The 17,477-nt window shown below is 45.8% G+C and overlaps 8 protein-coding genes; 4 read left to right on the forward strand and 4 right to left on the reverse strand.

Moving 5' to 3' along the window:
• Window positions 1-14: 14 nt before the first annotated feature.
• GSBLH_T00003892001 (uncharacterized protein) lies at window positions 15-3,590 on the forward strand (the record flags this gene model as incomplete). Its single annotated transcript, XM_013042718.1, has 8 exons — window positions 15-353; window positions 385-515; window positions 546-825; window positions 857-1,171; window positions 1,203-2,147; window positions 2,178-3,095; window positions 3,131-3,340; window positions 3,375-3,590. The coding sequence occupies 8 exons, from the start codon at window positions 15-17 to the stop codon at window positions 3,588-3,590; spliced, it is 3,354 nt and encodes a 1,117-aa protein (XP_012898172.1).
• Window positions 3,591-3,717: 127 nt separating this feature from the next.
• On the forward strand, window positions 3,718-4,690 carry GSBLH_T00003893001 (uncharacterized protein; the record flags this gene model as incomplete). Its single annotated transcript, XM_013042719.1, has 3 exons — window positions 3,718-3,875; window positions 3,908-4,356; window positions 4,389-4,690. The coding sequence occupies 3 exons, from the start codon at window positions 3,718-3,720 to the stop codon at window positions 4,688-4,690; spliced, it is 909 nt and encodes a 302-aa protein (XP_012898173.1).
• A 421-nt stretch (window positions 4,691-5,111) lies between these two features.
• GSBLH_T00003894001 (uncharacterized protein) lies at window positions 5,112-7,219 on the forward strand (the record flags this gene model as incomplete). XM_013042720.1 has 6 exons in its annotated part: window positions 5,112-5,159; window positions 5,191-5,508; window positions 5,538-5,840; window positions 5,870-6,033; window positions 6,066-6,544; window positions 6,575-7,219. The coding sequence occupies exons 1-6, from the start codon at window positions 5,119-5,121 to the stop codon at window positions 7,217-7,219; spliced, it is 1,950 nt and encodes a 649-aa protein (XP_012898174.1). The 5' UTR covers window positions 5,112-5,118.
• Window positions 7,220-7,255: 36 nt separating this feature from the next.
• Window positions 7,256-7,598, reverse strand: GSBLH_T00003895001 (uncharacterized protein; the record flags this gene model as incomplete). XM_013042721.1 has 4 exons in its annotated part: window positions 7,256-7,307; window positions 7,338-7,407; window positions 7,438-7,509; window positions 7,542-7,598. 4 exons carry the CDS (start codon window positions 7,596-7,598, stop codon window positions 7,270-7,272), a joined length of 237 nt encoding a protein of 78 aa, XP_012898175.1. The 3' UTR covers window positions 7,256-7,269.
• A 255-nt stretch (window positions 7,599-7,853) lies between these two features.
• On the reverse strand, window positions 7,854-9,603 carry GSBLH_T00003896001 (uncharacterized protein; the record flags this gene model as incomplete). XM_013042722.1 has 6 exons in its annotated part: window positions 9,492-9,603; window positions 9,312-9,461; window positions 9,182-9,281; window positions 8,973-9,148; window positions 7,948-8,944; window positions 7,854-7,918 (listed from the first exon to the last, which is right to left on the reverse strand). The coding sequence occupies exons 1-6, from the start codon at window positions 9,558-9,560 to the stop codon at window positions 7,854-7,856; spliced, it is 1,557 nt and encodes a 518-aa protein (XP_012898176.1). The 5' UTR covers window positions 9,561-9,603.
• A 369-nt stretch (window positions 9,604-9,972) lies between these two features.
• GSBLH_T00003897001 (uncharacterized protein) lies at window positions 9,973-10,681 on the reverse strand (the record flags this gene model as incomplete). XM_013042723.1 has 2 exons in its annotated part: window positions 10,559-10,681; window positions 9,973-10,530 (listed from the first exon to the last, which is right to left on the reverse strand). Exons 1-2 carry the CDS (start codon window positions 10,586-10,588, stop codon window positions 9,973-9,975), a joined length of 588 nt encoding a protein of 195 aa, XP_012898177.1. The 5' UTR covers window positions 10,589-10,681.
• Window positions 10,682-10,895: 214 nt separating this feature from the next.
• GSBLH_T00003898001 (uncharacterized protein) lies at window positions 10,896-11,616 on the forward strand (the record flags this gene model as incomplete). XM_013042724.1 has 4 exons in its annotated part: window positions 10,896-10,947; window positions 10,981-11,060; window positions 11,091-11,188; window positions 11,220-11,616. The coding sequence occupies 4 exons, from the start codon at window positions 10,896-10,898 to the stop codon at window positions 11,296-11,298; spliced, it is 309 nt and encodes a 102-aa protein (XP_012898178.1). The 3' UTR covers window positions 11,299-11,616.
• Window positions 11,617-14,207: 2,591 nt separating this feature from the next.
• GSBLH_T00006734001 (uncharacterized protein) lies at window positions 14,208-15,029 on the reverse strand (the record flags this gene model as incomplete). Its single annotated transcript, XM_013042725.1, is given in 3 exon segments — window positions 14,208-14,216; window positions 14,234-14,315; window positions 14,347-15,029. The coding sequence occupies 3 exon segments, from the start codon at window positions 15,027-15,029 to the stop codon at window positions 14,208-14,210; spliced, it is 774 nt and encodes a 257-aa protein (XP_012898179.1).
• Window positions 15,030-17,477: the final 2,448 nt, after the last annotated feature.

Consider the following 17,477-nt stretch of genomic DNA (forward strand, 5'->3'; position numbering starts at 1 on the left):
TTGGTGTTGGTGAAATGGAACAACCAGACCTACGACCAGGTGACGTGGGAGCTGGAGGAGGACGTTCAGCAGGAGCAAAGCAAGATCATTATTTTCCGACGCAACGAAACGCCTCCAGATATCAAGAGCATCGTTTCGGTCTCTACGTGGGCGGTCTGAGGAAACCTGACATGTGTAGGGATAAACGGCCTCCACCGGAGAGCTACCGCCAATACAAGGATAGCATGCCTCTGAAGAACGGTGTGGTTCTCCGAGAGTACCAAATCGAAGGTGTGAATTGGCTGATCTTCTCGTGGTATCAGCGTCGCAACTGCATCCTGGCCGATGAGATGGGACTGGGGAAAACCTTGCAGGTAGGACTTGGGGAAGGCGGCTTAGACGCAGTCGATCGCGCTGCTGAACCACTTCTACACAGTGGAGCATATCCGAGGTCCGTTCCTGGTGCTGGCGCCGCTCTCTACGCTGGGTCACTGGAAGCGAGAAATCGAGAACAGCACGGACTTGAACGTGGTGTTGTAGGGGCGAGACATGGTTGTGAGGACTAGTTATCACTCTCCGCATGGCGGTATTGAATCGAGAGAGCGAATCCGAGCCTATGAGTTCTACTATCCGGGGTACGAGAACTCGGGAGTGTACAAGTTTAACGTGCTGCTCACGACCTACAACATTCTCATGTCCGATCTGGAGGTGCTGCAGGATATTCACTGGAAATATCTGATCATCGACGAGGCGCAGCGCGCGAAGAGCCAGAGCACGAAGTTGTTCTCGGCCCTGAAGCAGATCCGTGCAGACGCGAAGCTGCTTCTGACGGGAACGCCGCTCCAGGTAAGGATTCAAAGAGGTGTGTGAAGGGCAGAACAACATGAGCGAGTTGTGGTCTTTGCTGAACTTCATCGAGCCGACTACCTTTTCATCGGAGATGGATTTCATCAACCGTTATGGCAATCTAACCTACGCAAACCAGGTCGCCTCTCTGCATCAGCTGCTCCGTCCCTACTTTTTGCGTCGCGTGAAATCGGATGTGGAGAAGAACATTCCTCCCAAGACGGAAACGGTAATCGATGTGGAGCTAACCATGCTCCAGAAGAAGTACTACCGCGCCATCTATGACCGCAACCGAGCCTATCTGGAGTATGAGGGCAGCAGCATGGCGCAGCTAGTTAGCATTGTGGTAGGCGAAGGGGTGGCTGGCTGACCGATAGACGGAGCTGCGAAAGTGCTGCAACCATCCGTTTATGATTCGAGGCGTGGTGGCCAAAGAGACTCACGACGATCGGTTTCTCTATCAGAAGCTGCTGGTGCAGGCGAGCGGCAAGTTCGTGCTGCTGTCCAAGCTGCTGCCCGAGCTGCACCAGGAGCACCACCAGGTGCTGATTTTTTCGCAGTTTATCACCACGCTGGATCTGCTGGAGGACTTGCTGGCGCTCCTGGAGTTTTCGTTTGACCGGCTGGACGGGAGCGTTCGGGGCGATCTGCGTCAGCAGAAGATCGACCGGTTCAACTCGGGGAAGGTCTTTGCGTTTCTGCTGTCCACGAAGGCGGGAGGCTTGGGGCTGAACCTAACGGCTGCGGACACCGTGATCATTTTCGATAACGACTGGAACCCGCAGAACGACGTGCAGGCCGAGGCCCGCGCGCACCGCATCGGGCAGCAGAAGCCCGTGCAGGTGTTCCGTTTGGTGACGAAAGGAACGTACGAAGAAGACCTGTTCAGCCGAGCGAGCAAGAAGCTGGGCCTCTCTCAGGCCGTGTTTGAATCAGGAGGCATCCAGTCCCACTTCCGCGGCCCCACGCTGGACAACACGAGCAGTCTGCTCGACATGGATGTGAAGAAAATCGAGCAGCTGCTGAAGTTTGGTGCCTACGCGTTCGCCGATACTGTGGACACGGAGAACCAGATCAACACGCTGGACTTCAAGGAGTTCATGAAGCGGAACAGCCGAACGTATGTGATTAAGGACACGCCGAATGGGGAGGAGTCGACGCAGATCGAAGGTCCGCCGGAGGAGGATAGCGCGAGGAAGCTGCGATTCAACCAGGCCTACTTCGTGCCTCGAAACAACAAAGAGATCGATTTCAAGGACCCCCAGTTCTGGGACAAGGTGTTGGGTCCTCGGATGGGTGAGCGATTGTTCCGGAACTTGGAGGTAAGCGCGGGAAGGAGGAGTGACGGGTAGCACATTCTGCAGAGCCACGATTTGGGGGAGATCCGCGACTATTTGATCGATTTGAACACGCTGTTAGTGGACGTGATCAAGAAGAAGATGGGCGGCAACACCCACCACGACTACTCGAATCTGATGAATCTGCTGCACACGCTGGCCGAGAGCAAATTCTTTTTCGGCGATGTGAACATCAGCGAGCTGGCGGTGAAGTGGAAGGAAGTGGTGGAGATGAAGGGTCGCCAGCTCCGTCGGAAGAAGCTGGTCCAGGTTCCCTACACGGTGGACGGCTACACGGTGGAGCTGACGGACTTCGCGGACTCGGAGGCCATGTCGCTCCGCCACATCTACACCGACACGGAGAGCGATTCGGTGAGTCGTCGCACCACCAAATCGCGCGGAGCCAAGCGTTCCAGCGAGGCGGACAGCGAGAAGACCACCAAGCGTCGCCGCAAGCGCGCTGCCGCGCCGCCCGTGTCGGACGAATCGCACTTGGCGGTGCGTCTGAACGTGCAGCAAGTGGACGGGCGCGCGGTGTACTCGTTCAGCGAGGTCGTGGACCAGACTCCTGTGGTGACGAAGACGCGAGGCCGCAAGCCGCGCGTCGCAGCGGAGGAGAAGGACTTCGCCCGGAAGGTGAAGAAGCCGCAGTTCGAGGTGTACTTCGACCTGAGCAGCGAGATCAACAAGATGAGCTACAACATGTATCGGGAGAATTGGCAGAACTACCCCCACGAAAAGTGGTACTGCTGCGTGTGTTTCGGGGATGACGACATGCCGCAGAATCCGATGCTGCGGTGTGCGTGCTGCGGATGCATCGTGCACAAGTACTGCTATGGAGTGGACCCGCTGCCGAGCAATCCGAGCGAGTGGCTGTGCGACTACTGCCAGTACGTGAAGGACAACGGACTGACCTGGAAAGGACAGGAGCTGGTAGGGAGCTGGATGGGAGGAGGACTGACCGGTAGGCCTGCCCGCTGTGCTACTTCACCGGAGGGTGCTACAAGAAGACAGTGACGAACAGCTGGGTGCACGTGCTGTGCGCGGTGTGGGCGAGCGAGATCCGCTTCGGCGATGAACTCCACATGCGCAACGTGAGCGGCATCGAGAGCATTCCCGACAACATGCGGAAGTACAAGTGCTTCTTGTGCCACAAGACAGGTAGCTACGTGCTGACGGTAGGAGAGAGAGAGGGAGGGCTGTGATGCGTAGTGCATGCACCCGGTGTGCTCGAAGCACTTCCACCCGGTGTGCGGAAGAAAGAGCGGGTTGCGGATGGAGTGGGTGGCGAATGAGGGGTTACAGGCGTTCTGCGACAAACATGGGAAGAAGAAAAAGACACGATCGGCGTCGACGAGTACTACTTCCCGTAGGACTCGGGTCATCACGTCGGATCGTGAGGATAGTTATCAGGACGGGGAAGAATAGTGTATTTCGTTTAACTTGTTTTTTAAGATACAAGATGTACAGTGGTTAGCATGATCTACTTTCTTGATAATCAAGGGTAATCCAATATCACTCGTATCAACTCATTTCTTATTATCTTGAGTTAATAATGCGCGTTATTCCGTATATTGTGCTGCTCAGCGTTGTTCTGGCAGATTGGTGCAAGCCCACCTTCTCAAATATTCCTTATGACCTGACTAAGCTTCAACGTAGTGACAGCGATTACTATGTAAAACTTTACAGTCCTGATGATAGCTGGAACAGAACGTAACCTTGTTTGACTGGAAAATCAGAATTAGGATCGTCTTCAACGTTTGCCGTGATACTGTTTCTATTCCTCGCGATATCAATGGAGGAAATGGATGTGATGAGACTCCTCACACCGTTGATGGAGACCAGGCCATTATGACATCGGAATCGGCCCCTGCCTTTTTGATTGAGAAAAAGGGTGCCGCGAGTGCTGCTTGCTACAGATTGGGTCTCCAGGCCAATCAGCAGAAGAACATGGACGTGGAGCTTTACGATGTTACCGATCCTGCGATGGGCGTGAACATCAAGTACACGGAGGGAGATTACTGCTGCCCTTACCATCAGTGCGAGAGTTATCAGTACCGCCAGAAGTCTCTGACCGTGTCTTTCCGTTGCGCGGATGCACGAACTGATATTCCGACGATGTCGAGCATCGAGACGAGCAACAACGAGTGCGACTACAAGCTGTACTTCCTGAACGTCAATGCCTGCCCGACGAGTGGGGGATGTGTGGAGAGTGTGAAGATGTAGACTGCCCTGTGGTAGATAACAACGTGTGCGGCTCCCACGGCGTGTGCGGTTACGACTCCAATATCAAGACCACCCGCTGCTTCTGTACTATGCAGTACACTGGAGCAGATTGCACGGTCTTCCAGTACAAGAGTCTCCTCAGTATGAACACTTTGGTCATCGTGCTGACAATCGTTCTCACCCTGGTCACTATTAGCACGATCTTCTATGTTTGGAATAAGTTGCGGAAGATCAATGTGAACCCGGATGCTTTCGAGAACCTGGAGAATAAGTTCAATGAGCTTGGACAGATGGCTTATTAATCTCTTGTCACTTATCGCTATTTCGTTCTCTTGTTTGTTGGAAAATGATGGCGAGTTGCCTATTGAGTAATGAGAAATACAAAAAGTGTGAGAATTGTTGTTACCCCGATAGACGACTTGGCTCGGTGATTGCGCAGTCCTTGCCTTATTTCATCGAGTAAAATGGAGAGACCCGAAATCAAGGTGAATCCAAAAGTTACCAATGTGCTTCTCTGTAGTAAGATAGTGTGTGGTACATCAAAATTACACATTTGGCAATCGCTCTGGCTCTCTTTCGATATTTGGTAGAAACGTACAGTGATTCGCATTGTTTGATCATCAATGAATCATTGTTCATGTGGCATCTTTCAGCTTTTTGATACTGTTCGTGTGAATTGTAAGAATTGTTGATCAATTCGTGTTTGTTCTCACTTCTTGTAGAATCAAATATGGATATTTGGGATTGTGTTGGTGATGAAAATGAGGACGAGTTTGGATTCTCTCGATTGCTGATTGGATAGGCCTATTGATTCTCTCCTTAGCGCCGAGAACGTTGACTTGGATGCTGTGATCCGCAGTCCTGACCTTATTCAGGAGATCAGTGGATTGAACGCTGATCTGATCGCTTACCTCAAGAAGCCAGAGATCATGATGTCTCTCTTCAAGTTTGTTACAGACCCCGCTCCTGAGAGTGACGAGTTCGGACACTACAAGGTCCCCTATCAGGCTGCAGAGAGTATTGCGTGCTTCCCTGCCAAGGATCTTGTGGAACCTGCGCAGAACGAGGAGGTGATTAAGGCGCTCTTTGCTATGTTCGAGGGCCAGACCATCCGCAAAACGTAGTTCTTGCTATTTGGCTCCGATCTAGTGAGGCTGGATACATTTCCAAGATTGTGTCCGCGTACATCTCCGCGGCTCCTTCCCAGATGTACGCCTACTTGGCCGCTCACTCGGAGTCGGTCCTGTCGAGCCTTGCCAAGAATTTGATGCACTTCGGCACTTGCGATATCGTCCGTTTCCTTCTGGACGTGCCTCTGGAGAACGAGAAGCCCTGGTGGGGCGAGAGTGCTTCTTTCGTTGAGCCCTTCCTCGAGTGCCTTGCGAATCCCGAGATGACGAGCTACGCTTCGCTTCTGTTCACATCGATCATTCAGCGCGCCACCGTCTTCGTGTAGGTGTTCGCATGAGTGTTCATCGCAGCAAAACGGAGGCTCCGCGAGCTGCGGGCACGCTGATTCCCTACCTGCTCTCGAGCGCCACGGCGGAGCGTCTGCTGAAGATCGGCTTCGAGGCCACGGACCCGTTCGTGGGGGGCAACACCTTCGCGGTGCTGTCGCGTGTGTTCTGGACGAAGCTGCCCAGCGGTAGGTTCGCGAGGGAGGAGGACTGATCGCAGAGAAGTCGGGTCTGGGCGGCGAGGACAACGCGCTGCTGACCGAGGGCGTCGATGACCGCGAGCGACTGGAGATGGGAACGTTCAAGATCCCCGAGACCACGAAGGCGGTGCGCGAGGTGCTGCTCGCCCATGCCGATGACTTCGTGCAGCTGCTGCAGCGTGCGGCGGAGGGCGAGAAGTGTGTGAAGAACGTGGACGATGTGGAGAGAAAGGTGTGCCCGCAGAGCGTGATGCTGCTATCCGAGATGTTCGATCACTTGTTCGACTATGCTGAGCCCGATCTCTTCGTCCAGGCTCTGCAGAAGGGACTCATCAAGCAGCTGCTGGAGACCGTGAAGACCTTCTCGTTCAACACGTATCTGCACTGCCACGTGTTCGGTATTCTGCGCAGACAGATCGAACGCGGCGATCTGCAACTCACGAAGCAGATCTTCGATGAGACGGCTCTGCTGGATATGATGAAGGAGGGTGTGGTATTGGTGGGTTTGCGAGTATGCTGTGACGCATAGAAACGCCTCCCTCTGCGCGGCCAATACAATCATATGGTGGTGTTCCTGCGCGACCTCGCCAAGAGCAACGCGGAGTTCAAGGCGCTGCTGGAGGGCTATGCACAGTGGAAGGAGATCGAGCAGAGCATCGCGGTGGATGACCTGGAGATCATTCTCTTCGACGTGGGCAGCGAGGCGCAGACCACCGTCCCGGTGAGTCTGACCGATATTAAGATCGACGACGATGTGGAAATGCCCAAAGCCGCCAAGGTGGAGAAACAGCCAGAGCCGAAGCTCGAGGAGGACGACTTCGACTTTGACGAGCCCGCAAGCGCAGAGCCTGCTGCCAAGGCGGAGAAGAAAGTGAAGAAAGTGAAGAAGGTCAAGAAAGTGAAGAAGGTCAAGAAGGTCAAGAAGAGCGAAAAGGCGGAGCAGGAGGATGAGGACTTTGGAGATGAGGACTTTGGAGACTTTGAGGAAGCTCCGGCTCCCAAGAAGGAGGCCAAGAAGGAAGCGAAGAAGGTCGCTGATGACGATGACTTCGGAGATGAGGATTTCGACTTTGATGAGGCTCCGGCTCCAAAGAAAGCTCCCAAGAAGGAAACCAAGAAGCCCGCTAAGAAGGCAGCAGAGATCGAGGATGAAGATTTTGACTTTGATGAGTAAAGGAGACAAGCCATTCGTTTGTTTAAAAAACAATGCAATAAGTACCCCTTTTAACTACTATACCACATACTGATAAACTGGAAGAGAGCTAGAAGTCAATCCCTTTGTACAAAAATACTGGAACCAACAATCACGAAAGCAAAGAACGCCATAGCCCAGGGACCCACAGGGTACTTCGTATCCTCCTTCTAAAAGTGAGATAAAGTTTCAGTACGTACCTTTTCGACTACATCGTGCTCAATAGCCTTCTTGGTGAATTTGGATGATCTCTTAGTGATGGTTCTCGATTCCTATATGTAACCTTATAACGGGAGTAAACTACGGGCATTCTGTTATACAATAATAAATGACAATTCCATGTGCACAAAATAGATATCATTTTCGTACAACGACATGCATTGTTTCGAACATGATAATAGCAATGAGCTAGTGAACAAACAAGCAAACAGTGAAATTAGGGAGAAAGGGCGATGGTTTGTCTGGGAAAAAAGGAAGAAAGGGATTTACAACACGTCAAGCTATAATAGTGGATAGTGGGACAAATGAATTGGTAAGCAAGCAAGCAAGCAAGCAAATACACAAATAAAGATGCAGACAAACAAACAAACAAACAAACAAACAAACAAACAATTATTTATCCTTTGATTACAGCAATCGGTCGGAGCTTCAAGACCTTCTTTGAAATACCCGCTTCATGGCCTATCGTTCACTATCCCTCCCTTCCATACAGGTATTGCAGACGTCTTCAACATCCTTATAACTCTCTGGTGCTTCCTCCATCACCAACTTTGGAGAAGCCATGCGGATGGTAATGTTCTTCTCTCGCAGTCTCTGGATGACTTCCTCGTATGTGAGCTCCCTCCTACACATCAGGCATCGTCTCCGATCCGACCGAGCCTTGGAGCGGCTGAGAGCTCGTCCTGCGCCATGGCAAGTGCTTCCCCAGGTTTCTTTGAACCCTTTATCGGTGCCCACCAGCACGTAGGAGCACGTTCCCATCGATCCTCCGACGAGGACGGGCTGTCCGGTGAACTGGGCTGAGAGAATCGCATCGACTCCTACCTGGTAATCCACGGGGATCAACGGGTGGTGCGGCGGGAAGGCGCGCGTGGCGCCCTTGCGGTGAACAAGCAGCGTCATCGGCTTTCCGTTGACCATGTGCTGCTCGACCTTGGCGATGTTATGACTCACATCGTAGATAACGTGCATGTCGAGATCATCGGGACTCATTTTGAACACTTTGCTGAAGGCCTGGCGCGTTAAAAACGTCAGCACGGACCGATTCACCCACGCGAAGTTCGCTGCCGCGGCCATACCGCGGAGATAATCCTGGCCCTCCGGGGACTGGATGGGCGCGCAGGCGAGCTGGCGATCGTTGACCTCGATTCCGTAGCGATTCATGACTCTCTCCATATCGACGAGCGAGTCCGACGCGACTTGATGTCCCAATCCCCGGCTTCCCGAGTGAATCATGATCACCACTTGTCCGCAGAACTCGATTCCCATTTTCTTCGCGGCCACTGCGTCAAAAATCTCGTCCACCACCTGGATCTCCGCGTAGTGGTTCCCTGCGCCCAGTGTGCCCAGCTGCGGTTGGCCGCGGTGCTGCGCGCGCGCAGAGACTTTGGCGGCGTCCGCGTTGAGCATGCGACCATACTCCTCGCAGTGCTCCTTGTCCTCGCTCCAGCTGTAGCCTTCGCGCAGACACCAGTCCATTCCCAGAGACTAGATCGTCATAGGTTCGGAATGGTACCAGAGCGTCCACGAGGCTTTGGTTCGTGATGGGAATGATGCCCTTCGAACCGACACCTACAGGAATGTGATCGTAGAGGGCCTGAGCAAGCTCTTCTTTCACAGGAAGCACGTCCTGCTCGCTGAGATTCGTTCGGATCAGACGAACGCCGCAGTTAATATCATAACCCACACCACCTTCACGTAACCGAAGAAAATTATAAAACAAACCTGGAGATACGACGGCCTTCGGGTCGTTCATATCGAAAGCAGCGATATTTCCAATAGCAAAGCCATAACCGCTGTGTGTGTCAGGAGCTGCACAGACGTGCTATGCATAAATAGAATGCATAAAATGCACATCAACAACTCCAGGAAGAGCTGCAACATTAGCGAGTTGCTTGACTGCTGGAATAAATCCACCACTATTTCCCTTTCTATCTGTATACTGTCTTAGTTCTTGAAAAAGTAGCTCTCGTAAGTTTTCATTTACATATACATATCCAGGAACCTAAAACTCGATCCTGTGTTAAGGTTTTACTTTTTGATTCTTCACAAACCCCTTATCAATGCGATACCGGCAAACACCGTCTTGATGAATGTACTTCATTTCCTAGAGTTCACTCTTTCAAGATGAGCTACCTCATCGAAAGTACGAACCACAGATCTTGAATCAGTGACAAAATCTTGCATAGAAACTATAATGTTTGTTCTAACAAATTATGACAACATAATTGGCGATTAATAATGAGAGTGTCGGTGGCGATGAGAGTAGGAATGAGAGCGTGATCGAGAGCGTGATCGCGATTTAGAACGACTTCGGTTTCCCCAACCCGATCGATATCTCGATCGCTCCCTGTGTTTAAAACAGAAACTATGTATACAAATAGCCTCTTCCTTTGTATTCACTGCCATCTGCCGATATCTAGATCACCAGGGAAGCATCGCATGTACATGATGATAGGACCGAGACTTCGAAGCATCCAGAGAATTTGACAACTCCGTATTTCCGTCGTTCTACATTACAATGAAATCGAAATCGAAATCAAAACCGAAACCGAAACCGAAACGCCATTCACCACTGTCACTTGTTCCCCTCTTTTCTCAGAATCTCTTTCTCCTCCTTTATCTTCGTTCTTCTCCGACTCCTTCGACTCCTTCGACTTCTCCGACTTCTCCGACTCGCTTAACTCGCTTTCCGAATGATGCCCATGATGTCTGTGATGGCGATGGCGATGATGTCCGTGGTGGCCACGCTGCTCCGCATTTCCGCTAGGAGATACACTTCTCTCCTTTATCTCTCCACATCCAATCACAACGCAGTCCTTCAGAGGCTTGTCCTTCGCATCCGTTGGTTGGTTTTCTATTTGCCGAACAAGTTCCATTCCCGCGATTACCTCTCCAAACACAACATGTTTGCCGTCGAGGTGCGGGCATGGAACCGTTGTTATAAAGAACTGAGATCCGTTTGTATTTGGGCCGGCGTTTGCCATGGATAATAACCCAGGCTTGGAGTGTTTGTACTTGAAAGACTCATCAGCAAACTTTTGCCCGTAAATACTCTCGCCCCCTGTTCCATTCTACGTTGAAATCATTAAAGTTGTATACAAATCGTGTGAAATCACCCCCTTGGATCATGAAGTCCTTTATCACGCGGTGGAATACAGAACCGCGATAATGAAGTGGTTTCCCGCTTCTTCCATTTCCCTTCTCCCCTGTACATAACGCTCTAACCGAAAGCCATTCAATGTTAAGATATACCTAAAATTCTCAACTGTTTTGGGAAGATCCTGTGCTATTACTAATATGGACTATAAATATACCGGATAGAGCTGGAACACGATGCGACCCACTAAAACATATATGTCGATAGTTTTTCCGTACTTTCCTTCCCTCCAATAGATATATCAAAAAAGCACTTTGGTCCACTCATACTTTTTTAAAAATGAGTTGTCAGAATAGTTATCCAACTCCTCCTTCATATTATAAAGACTTTGGTATTCCAATGCTACATCCATTTTGAATGATAGAGTCCTCTGCAACTGCATTACCCCCACCTCGCCCAATTGAAGGTGAATTCTGGAGCAATGGGTCTGTTCGGTGTCGTGATGTATTGAAGCCTTGATATTCTCGAATGTAGATGCCAATCTTTGAAACTGTAAAACCTGTCTATAAACAATTGTACGATGAAAGAAAATTTAAAGAAAATGGTGATGCCAAGGCAGAAGCCGCGTATATGTAAGGACTTCTTGAGGCTTTCATGAAATAGGCTTTTAAATCAACTCATGTCCTCATTTCTCAGGTTATTAGAGCAAGCAAACGAAACAAGCAAAGATTCATTAGAGTAGTCGTTATTGAGCGTTTTCTTAGAAGGCCATTGATGAAAGAAATTGAATGCATTGTAATGAATATAACGCGCTTGCTGAATTACATTCGTCCTTATCAGTTACGGGAAAATCTTATTCGTAAGTTAAAACAGCAGGTAGAACAGAAAGAGAAAATGCTGGGAGAAATCAAATCAAAAATGGAGGAGTTCAATGAGCATATCGCGGAATGTCACAAGGCATTGGATTCCAAAGATAATCCTTCGGAAGTTGAATCCATTCGACAAAGACTGGAAGCATTAATTCAACGAGAAGAATCATCCCCTAAGATGGATGAAGAGTTAATTGTTTTATCGAACAAACACTTCACAGCCTCACATAGGACTTGAGAATCCGGAAGATATCATTAATAAGGCCGATCTGCTCTGCGCTATTTTCACTAACGATACCTAGACATCAATGCAATAATGGCTATAACTACTGTAAATGTGAATAGCTTCCAACTTGAGAAGAACTTCATCGCGGATGATGCGATGAAGCAGCTTTAAGTTATCGAGCGAAAATTTCACATCTAGAATCAATCCGACCCTTCAAAGCAAACAATCAAAGGTCAAATCTCGAAGATTGTCAAGGTGATGTTCGTTGATTGCTGTTAATACAACATTGATCTGCTCCTCCGTCATTACCGTTCCTACAACTAAACGATTGGTTTCCTCGTGTACGCATAAAGCTCAATTCTTCAATGTTGTGCATGTTTTCGCATTCCATAAAGCGTTTCAACACATCACAATTCACTCCCGTCAGATCCGTTTCTATAGTAGAATCCATGTCTACCTTGCGTACGACAAATGCAGAGCGTGTTAATGTTCCGGCAGTTAGCAGTGATGAAGGTCTCCATGAAAAGCTCCATTATTTCTGGTAAAATCGAAAGATCTAGACTAACAAAAGAGAATCGGGTCGTACTGATTCGAATACTTAAAAGACCCGATTGATCGAGTTTCAAGTCTTCGATTAGTTGGAGAATTGCAGGCAGAGATCCCTGCAGAACATTATTCCGGTTGATATTTCGGTGCTGTCGCTGACGATACGTCAGGTCTTCACTGCTCGTCGGCAAGTCAACGAAAGGCTTCTGTCCCCACAGTATTACTGGCTAGCGAGAGTGATCCTTCTCTGGGAAGATTGAGGAGACGAACGGCTTTGCGTTGGGATTCAGAGATGAGTGAAGCGCTGTTAGAGTCAATTGCTTTTTTTGCTTCTTTGCCCTCTTCGCCTTGCTCGTCTTTTTCGCTGTCTTGGCTTTTTGTGGTGGCTTTTCTTCTTCTGTGTTCTGTTTTGCTCCTTCATCTTTTTCCTCCTTAACAGTCTTTTCTCCCTGCTGCTGCTGTTGTTGTTGTTGTTGTTGTTGTTGTTGTTCTTTTTCTTTTCTCTTTTCTTTTTGTTGTTTTTTCTTTCCCTTCTGCTTCGGTTTTTCTCCTTGCTGCTGTTGCTGTTGCTGTTGCTGTTGCTGTTGCTGTTGCTGTTGCTGCTTTCCCTTTTCTCCTCCTTCGGCTGCTGCAGATTCTTTCTTTCCTTTGTTTTTTCTCTCCTTCTTTTTCAGTTTGGAGTTTCCTTGAGAATCAGGAGATGAAGAGCCGCTCGTATCTATATTGTTAGTAGCATTATCTATCATTGTGCATACACTTAATAGTAATGTCTTGTAGAGCAGGGAAAAATCCCTCGCGAATAAGACGTTCTAAATGGTCCTTATTGATTGCTTGTCTACCTACAGAGAGACCAATATGTTAATCCTCACATTCAAGACACAGATGTTCTAATTTTGGAAACGGAACGCTTCTCATAGACAAAAGACACGAACTAATATGGTCCTCAGACTCTTTGGTTAATACCAATGTAAGGTTTGTATGTTCTTTGAAGCAGCCATCCTCAAGAGCTTTACCAAACTTCCTTTTCCACACACTCAAATCAATAATATCTTGCTTCTCCAAAACCACAGATCGATCAACTCGAAAAACCGGAATTATATATCCCTTCGTGATAGAAAATACCTTTTTCCCGGGTTTAATTGGTTTAATAAACGATTCTGCCTGAACATCGAGGTCAGACGGAAAAACGCTCAAACCATTCTTGTTTAGGCACTAAAGTTAACAAAATAGACTTCATAGCACCTGAACTATAAGATTTCTCAGCCCTTGCGTTCCTATTGTCTTCTTGACGTAAATTTGGTAATCCGTTCCTTGATAACAAAAAGTGACATTGGGGATTCCCTTTTTATTCGATTTTACATCACTGCAAACTATCTATTGCTCAAGCTACCGACAATAACCAACATCGCTAGTTTTGATTACTTCCACATTCACAGATTGCTTTCCTTCCTCCTTCTTTTGTATTTCCTCAGTCTTGTGTTGGTTTTCCATTTCTGCTGGAATTACACTATCTCTGGTTATTTCAGAACCAGATTGTTTCTCTTCATGGCTGTTATTTGTGTTGCTCATTAATGGATCCTTACAGAGTTTTTATGAATCATGAGTGGTAGTTTCATTGTAATGTAGAAACAAATGTTGATTGTAAATAATGGAAATGAAATACTCAGAGCAGAAATATCATAGAAATTAATTCAATTCAATTAATCATTATTATGAATGAGAATATTTATACTATTTCACTTTTGAGTCTGTTGTGTAAATTCATTATTAATTTGTGAGAATATTGCTGATAATGTAAATATTGCCCATTCTTTCAATGATGATAAATACATAAATTTCTTTTGAAATAATAGGTATTAATTAATATTGATGTATTCAATGGCCACATTAATTCGATTCTTTTAATTCATAAAACAAACAATCCTTATTCTTTCAATTTAGCAATCTCCCCTTGAACATTCTTCAACTGGCATAAGAACAAGTAACAGATATCACAGAAACGCTACATGATTACTCCATCTATCATAAAAAGGTACCTTGTCTTCTCCGATCCTATCGACAGTCATGTACTTGTTGCAACATGCAGAGCAGAACACTTCACCGCAATATCGGCAATGACTACATATCGAAGATGATTCAATTACCCTACTGTCTTCTTCTGAATAAGGTAAACGAATTGCCACAGTTCATACAACTATGGACTGCCTTGTCAGGTATGGGTGGGAGCGGGCGAACATGACTATTTATAAGATTCAACTGATGCTGAAGGATAATAATGATTGATTTGGATATTGCAGATTCATAAGGAGAGCCTTGAGTAGAGGTAGATGATAAGAGAAGATTTAGGGATTTAACCATACTTTCCAAATTAGCATTAAGTGTTCTAGGATTACTACCAGCTTCTTGAGGTTGAATGGGTTCTGGAGCAGTGATTGTGACAGGTAATTCCTTTTCAACTATCTTCTGTTCTGCTGGAACTGATTCCGTTTCATCTTTATGTTGTAAGGCTGCTTTCTGTTTTAGAGACACGTTCTCAGTCAGTACTTGTTCATAAAGATTTTGGAGGGCATCAACTTCAGCACAACGATTCTTCAGCGACTGATGTGTTATTTCTTCAGCTCTTAATTGGGCTTGTGTTTCCTTGAGTTGACTTTCTGCTTGATTCAATTTCTTTTCTAATTCCTTCATATCTTCCACTTGTTTAGCAGAATGCTCAAGTAATTCATTCACTTCCTCTTCTTTCTGAGCGATACGCAAAGTCATTTCTTTATTCTCTTTCTCCGCGTCTTCTAATTTGCTTTGTAGTTGAGAGACTGAACTCCTTAAGCCCATCACAGTTTCATCTAGTAGTTCAACACGAGTTTTCAGATCATCCGCTACGCTTTCTTTAGTAGCAAGAGTAGAAATTAGTTCTTCTTTCTCATTCTCGCTCTCCTCAATTGATTTCTTCAAGTCTTCAATCTCATTTTCTTTAGTAGCAAGAGTGGAAATCAGCTCTTCTTTCTCATTTTCACTCTCAACATTCGATTTCTTCAAGTCTTCTATCTCTTTATTCAATGTTGAGTTTTCCTTCTTTGTATTGATTATACGAATAGCATAATCCTGAACTCTCTTTTCTGATTCAGATAACTCTGATTTCAATCGGTTCAATTCTTCAGTTTCGCTTTCTTTGATAGCAAGAGTAGAAATCAACTCTTCTTTCTCATTTTCGCTCTCCTCAATTGATTTCTTTAAGTCTTCAATTGATTTCTTCAAGTCTTCAGTTTCGCTTTCTTTGATGGCCAAAGTAGAAATCAGCTCTTCTTTTTCATTCTCACTTTCAACATTCGATTTCCTTAAGTCCTCAATTGATTTCTTTAGGTCTTCAATTGATTTCTTTAGGTCTTCAGTTTCGCTTTCTTTAGTAGCAAGAGTAGAAATCAGCTCTTCTTTTTCATTCTCACCCGCAACATTCGATTTCTTTAGGTCTTCAATTGATTTCTTTAGGTCTTCAATCTCTTTATTCAATGTTGAGTTCTCCTTCTTTGTATTGATTATACGAATAGCATAATCCTGAACTCTCTTTTCTGATTCAGATAACTCTGATTTCAATCGGTTCAATTCTTCAGTTTTATTTTCACCCGCAACATTCGATTTCCTTAAGTCTTCAATTGATTTCTTCAATTCTTCAGTTTCGCTTTCTTTGATGGCCAAAGTAGAAATCAGTTCTTCTTTCTCATTTTCGCTCTCCTCAATTGATTTCTTCAAGTCTTCAATTGATTTCTTCAATTCTTCAATCTCATTTTCTTTGATGGCCAAAGTAGAAATCAGTTCTTCTTTCTCATTTTCGCTCTCCTCAATTGATTTCTTCAAGTCTTCAATCTCATTTTCTTTGATGGCCAAAGTAGAAATTAGTTCTTCTTTCTCATTTTCGCTCTCCTCAATTGATTTCTTTAGGTCTTCAATTGATTTCTTTAGGCCTTCAATTTCTTTTTTATTCATAGTATTGCTATCACAAAGTTCTTCAATATACTTATCTTTCTTTGATATTTCACTTTTAAGAGTAGTGACTTCGACATTATGATTATATATACATGAATTAAGAGCTGGTAACTCATTTTCATAGATAGCTATTCTACGTCTTAATTCCTTAATCTTTCTGTTTGCATCATTCATATCATTATCTTTATTAGAGATAGATAATCGTAAACTACTAATTTCTGAGTCAGATGCTACAAGTGATAATTGCATGTTTGCAAGGCTGCTTTGTAAACTTAATAACTCTGATTTTAGCTGTACTATAGTCTGATTCATAGTCTCCCTTTCCTTCTCGAATGATTGCTGAAGAGCTAATTCTGAATCTTTCTTCTGCTGTTCCATATTGGATATAGCTGCAAGAAGAGATTGCTCTTTTTCTTCAGCTTCTTTAAGTTTTCTCTTGTAAGCTTCATGAATTGGTTTAAAGCTGACTGTTGATTCTATAGAAATAAGGGATCTATCCTCGTGGCTATTACACAAGAGTGTTTGACCTCCTGCACCCAAAGTTGACACAATCCTATTTTTCAAAACTTCCAATCGTGATGATAATTCCTTCACAGATTGAGTTTTGTATATATGTTCATTGCTGTCTAAACACTGTACTGATAATGTTTCCATTCCTATACCAGTATTCTGTGCCTTTTTGAGAACATTATTACTTGATGACTCGAGACTTTCAGTCGATTTCTTTAGGTCTTCAATCTCACTTTCTTTAGTAGCAAGAGTGGAAATTAGTTCTTCTTTCTCATTTTCACTTTCCTCAATTGATTTCTTTAAGTCTTCAATTTCCTTTTCTTTGATGGCCAAAGTAGAAATCAGCTCTTCTTTCTCATTCTCACTTTCAACATTCGATTTCTTTAAGTCCTCAATTGATTTCTTCAGGTCTTCAGTTTCCTTTTCTTTGATGGCCAAAGTAGAAATCAGTTCTTCTTTCTCATTCTCACTTTCAACATTCGATTTCTTCAGGTCTTCAATTGATTTCTTCAGGTCTTCAGTTTCGCTTTCTTTGATGGCCAAAGTAGAAATTAGTTCTTCTTTCTCATTCTCACTCTCAACATTCGATTTCTTCAAGTCTTTAATTGATTTCTTTAGGTCTTCAATTGATTTCTTTAGGTCTTCAGTTTCGCTTTCTTTGATAGCAAGAGTAGAAATCAACTCTTCTTTCTCATTTTCACTCTCAACATTCGATTTCTTCAAGTCTTTAATTGATTTCTTTAGGTCTTCAATCTCTTTATTCAATGTTGAGTTTTCCTTCTTTGTATT

The sequence above is a fragment of the Blastocystis hominis genome (genome assembly GCF_000151665.1).
Source record: "Blastocystis hominis, Singapore isolate B (sub-type 7) whole genome shotgun sequence assembly, scaffold_4".
NCBI classification, from domain to species: Eukaryota; class Bigyra; order Opalinata; family Blastocystidae; genus Blastocystis; species Blastocystis hominis.